The sequence below is a fragment of the Nestor notabilis genome, unplaced genomic scaffold (assembly GCF_000696875.1).
Source record: "Nestor notabilis isolate BGI_N333 unplaced genomic scaffold, ASM69687v1 scaffold12248, whole genome shotgun sequence".
NCBI classification, from domain to species: domain Eukaryota; kingdom Metazoa; phylum Chordata; class Aves; order Psittaciformes; family Psittacidae; genus Nestor; species Nestor notabilis.
Window position 1 is genome coordinate 6478 of NW_009940647.1, and position 2794 is coordinate 9271.

At 61.0% G+C, this 2794-nt stretch overlaps 1 protein-coding gene across 1 annotated transcript in view; it reads right to left on the reverse strand.

Moving 5' to 3' along the window:
• The window catches only part of PDE2A (phosphodiesterase 2A, cGMP-stimulated), a 5249-nt gene that overhangs the window by 593 nt on the left and 1862 nt on the right, over positions 1-2794 (reverse strand). Inside the window, exons 4-13 of the mRNA XM_010020465.1 lie at positions 2523-2656; positions 2337-2407; positions 1854-1976; positions 1680-1767; positions 1518-1565; positions 1361-1435; positions 1134-1233; positions 877-989; positions 555-593; positions 7-54 (exon numbers count right to left, since the gene is read on the reverse strand). Coding sequence (XP_010018767.1) covers positions 7-54; positions 555-593; positions 877-989; positions 1134-1233; positions 1361-1435; positions 1518-1565; positions 1680-1767; positions 1854-1976; positions 2337-2407; positions 2523-2656 — 839 coding nt within the window. The remainder of the gene's footprint in view (positions 1-6; positions 55-554; positions 594-876; positions 990-1133; positions 1234-1360; positions 1436-1517; positions 1566-1679; positions 1768-1853; positions 1977-2336; positions 2408-2522; positions 2657-2794) is intronic.

Genomic DNA, 2794 nt, shown 5'->3' on the forward strand with positions numbered 1-2794 from the left:
GTAGGCTTTCTCCCGGTCCATCATCTCCAGCGGGCGGTTGCCCATGGCCTTCTCCTGCAGAGATGGTCAGTGCCAATGGTCATCCCTTCTCCAGTCGTACCATCATGGAACGGGCTGGATTGGAAGGGAGCTTAAAGCTCTTCCAGCTCCAACCCCCTGCCCTGGTGGGGGTGGGGATGGGGATGGGGACAAGGATAGAGATGGGGATGGGGACAAGGATAGAGATGGAGATGGGGACAAGGATGGGGACAGAGATGGGGTTGGGGATGAAGATGGGGATGGGAATGGAGATGGGGATGGGGAGAAGGATAAGGATGGGGATGGAGACAAGGATGGGAATGGAGATGGGATGGGGATGGGGACAAGGCAGGGACACCTTCCACTAGAGCAGGTTGCTCCAAGCCCCTGTGTCCAACCTGGCCTTGAACACTGCTAGGGATGGGGCATCCATAACATCCCTGGGCAAGACCTCCCTGTTCCACCTCCCACCTCACCCAAGCCCCTTTGGTGCTTGCCAAGAGATTTGGCCAAGCCCAAGCCTTGGTTCTACCTACCAGGTCACCCTGAGAGAAGAACTCCTTGTAGATCAGCTCCTGCAAGACACAGGCTGTCAGCACAGAGGGGTTCACTGGGGGGACCCCCCCACCCCATCTGCCCTCCAGACCCCTCTCCATGCCTTCATGAGGCTCCCACAGAGCAGGGACATGCTCCTGGCATGGGGAGCTGCTGCATGATCATGGGGTCCCTTCATGGAGGAACCACCTCCATGGGACATGATGAGGGACGGGCTGGTCCCAGTGCCTGGGGGACACGTGGGTGCTATGGGGAGGTGCTGGGGTGGCTCTCGGGGGGTCAGCCCCATGGTGGGACACTCACCGCGATCTTCCTGGTGGTCTTCCAGCCCTTGGTCTGGTCGGAGAGGTCGCAGGAGGTCATGAGCAGGCAGAGCAAGAGGCTGTGGTGCTGCTTGTTCTTGGGGTCATAGCCCACTGTGGGGCAGGGGTTGGGGGGCTCAGGAAGGAGCCCCACAGCCCCCATCACCCCCTACATGAGGACTATGGGGACCTGCAGTGCCACCTCCCAGCCTTGGTGGGCTGAGATCCCACCACAACCCCTTATCCCAAGGGCTTCACCTTCTGCCATCTTCTGGAGGTCCTTGAAGATGCGCAAGTGATGGGCCAGGTCAGTGGCCAAGATGATGTCCCTCATGAGGTCCAACATGCGCTGGTAGTCCTGCAGGGCCAGGTAAGGTAACTACCAGCTCCTGCATCCCAAGAGCTGGATCCAGGGCTGGGGAGCTGGTGGTGCTATGGGATGTGGGATGCTCAGCATGGGAGAGGGACCAAGGTTTGGGTCTCACCTTGCGGGAGAAGTGGTCAAAGATGTTGCAGCCTTGGCTGTTGAGGATGGCGATGGCTTGGGCAAAGTGATGCCTCTGCAGGAGAAGACAGGGCCATGGAGCAGGCAGGGTGCAGGCAGGGGTCCTGCCCCACCACCGTGGCCAGGGTGGACCTTACCTCCATGACGGAGCCCTCTGAGCTGTACAGCGCAGCCAGGACTGATTTCTGCAAGGCAAAGAGGTGGGATTCATGGAGTTACGGGGCTGAAGGACCACCCGGGCCCTGTCCCCACCCCTGTCCCCACAACCCCTGTGCGTCCCAGCGCCGGGCTCAGCTCACCGAGGCCACCTGGAAGGAGTTATTGGTGCCTCTGTGGTCCAGGTCATGGCACATGCAGGAGATGAAGAGGGCAAAGATCTCGATGTCTCTGAGGTGGGGGAAGGAGGGAAACTGAGGCGGGGGGGGCAGGGAGCACCCCGGTGGGACAGGGCACGGGGCGGTCTCCAGCCTTACTCCAGGTAGTTGACGAGCTCCAGGTTCTTGTAGAGCAGGTAGCAGAAGTGGGAGACAGAGAAGGCGTGCATCCAGTTGTGGTACGGGGGGTCCCGGTAGCCCTTCTTCACCATCAGGCAGAACCTGGGGAGGGGGACAGGGCCATGGGTTGGGGGGTCTTTGTCCATGTGGGGACCTTCACTTGGCCGGGTGGCCCCTGGCAGGATGGGGATGGGGATGGAGATGGGGACAAGGATAAGGGTGGGGACAGGGATGGAGATGGAGATGGGGTTGGGATGAGGATAGTAGGGATGGGTACAAGGGTAAGGATGAGGATGGGGATGGGGAAGGAGATGGGGATGGGGACAGGGATGGAGATGGGGATGGGGATGAAGATGGAGATAGGGATGGTGATGGGAATGGCGATTGGGACAATGATGGGGATGGGGATAAAGATGGGGACAAGGATGAGGACAGGGATGAGGACAGGGATGGGGACTCCACCTGGTGAGCGTCTGACGGTCCATCTTGTAGGTGTTGATGAAGTTCATGTCCTGCAGCATGCTCAGGATGGCCTGTGGAGGGGACAGAGTGGTGGCAGCGGGTGACAGTGCCCAACAGAGCCCTCCCAAAGGCAGGGAGATGTTCACGGGTGCAGCTGCAGTTTGGGGCCAGCCCCACTGTCCTCACCATGGAGGTGTCATCCTCGGGCAGCGAGCGCGGGGTGTAGGTGAAGCTGGCAAAGTTGGGGTCGATGGTGGCCACGGGCTGGATGCCCTCACTCAGCAGCTTCGTGTACTCATCATCTGACACCTGCGGCGTGAGCAGGGCCCAGGGTGTCCCCAGGGTGTCCCAGGGTGTCCCCAGGGCGTCCCAGGGTGTCCTCAGGGCGTCCCAGGGTGTCCCAGGGTGCCCCCAGCGTGTCCCAGGGTGTCCCAGGGTGTCCTCAGGGTGTCCCAGGG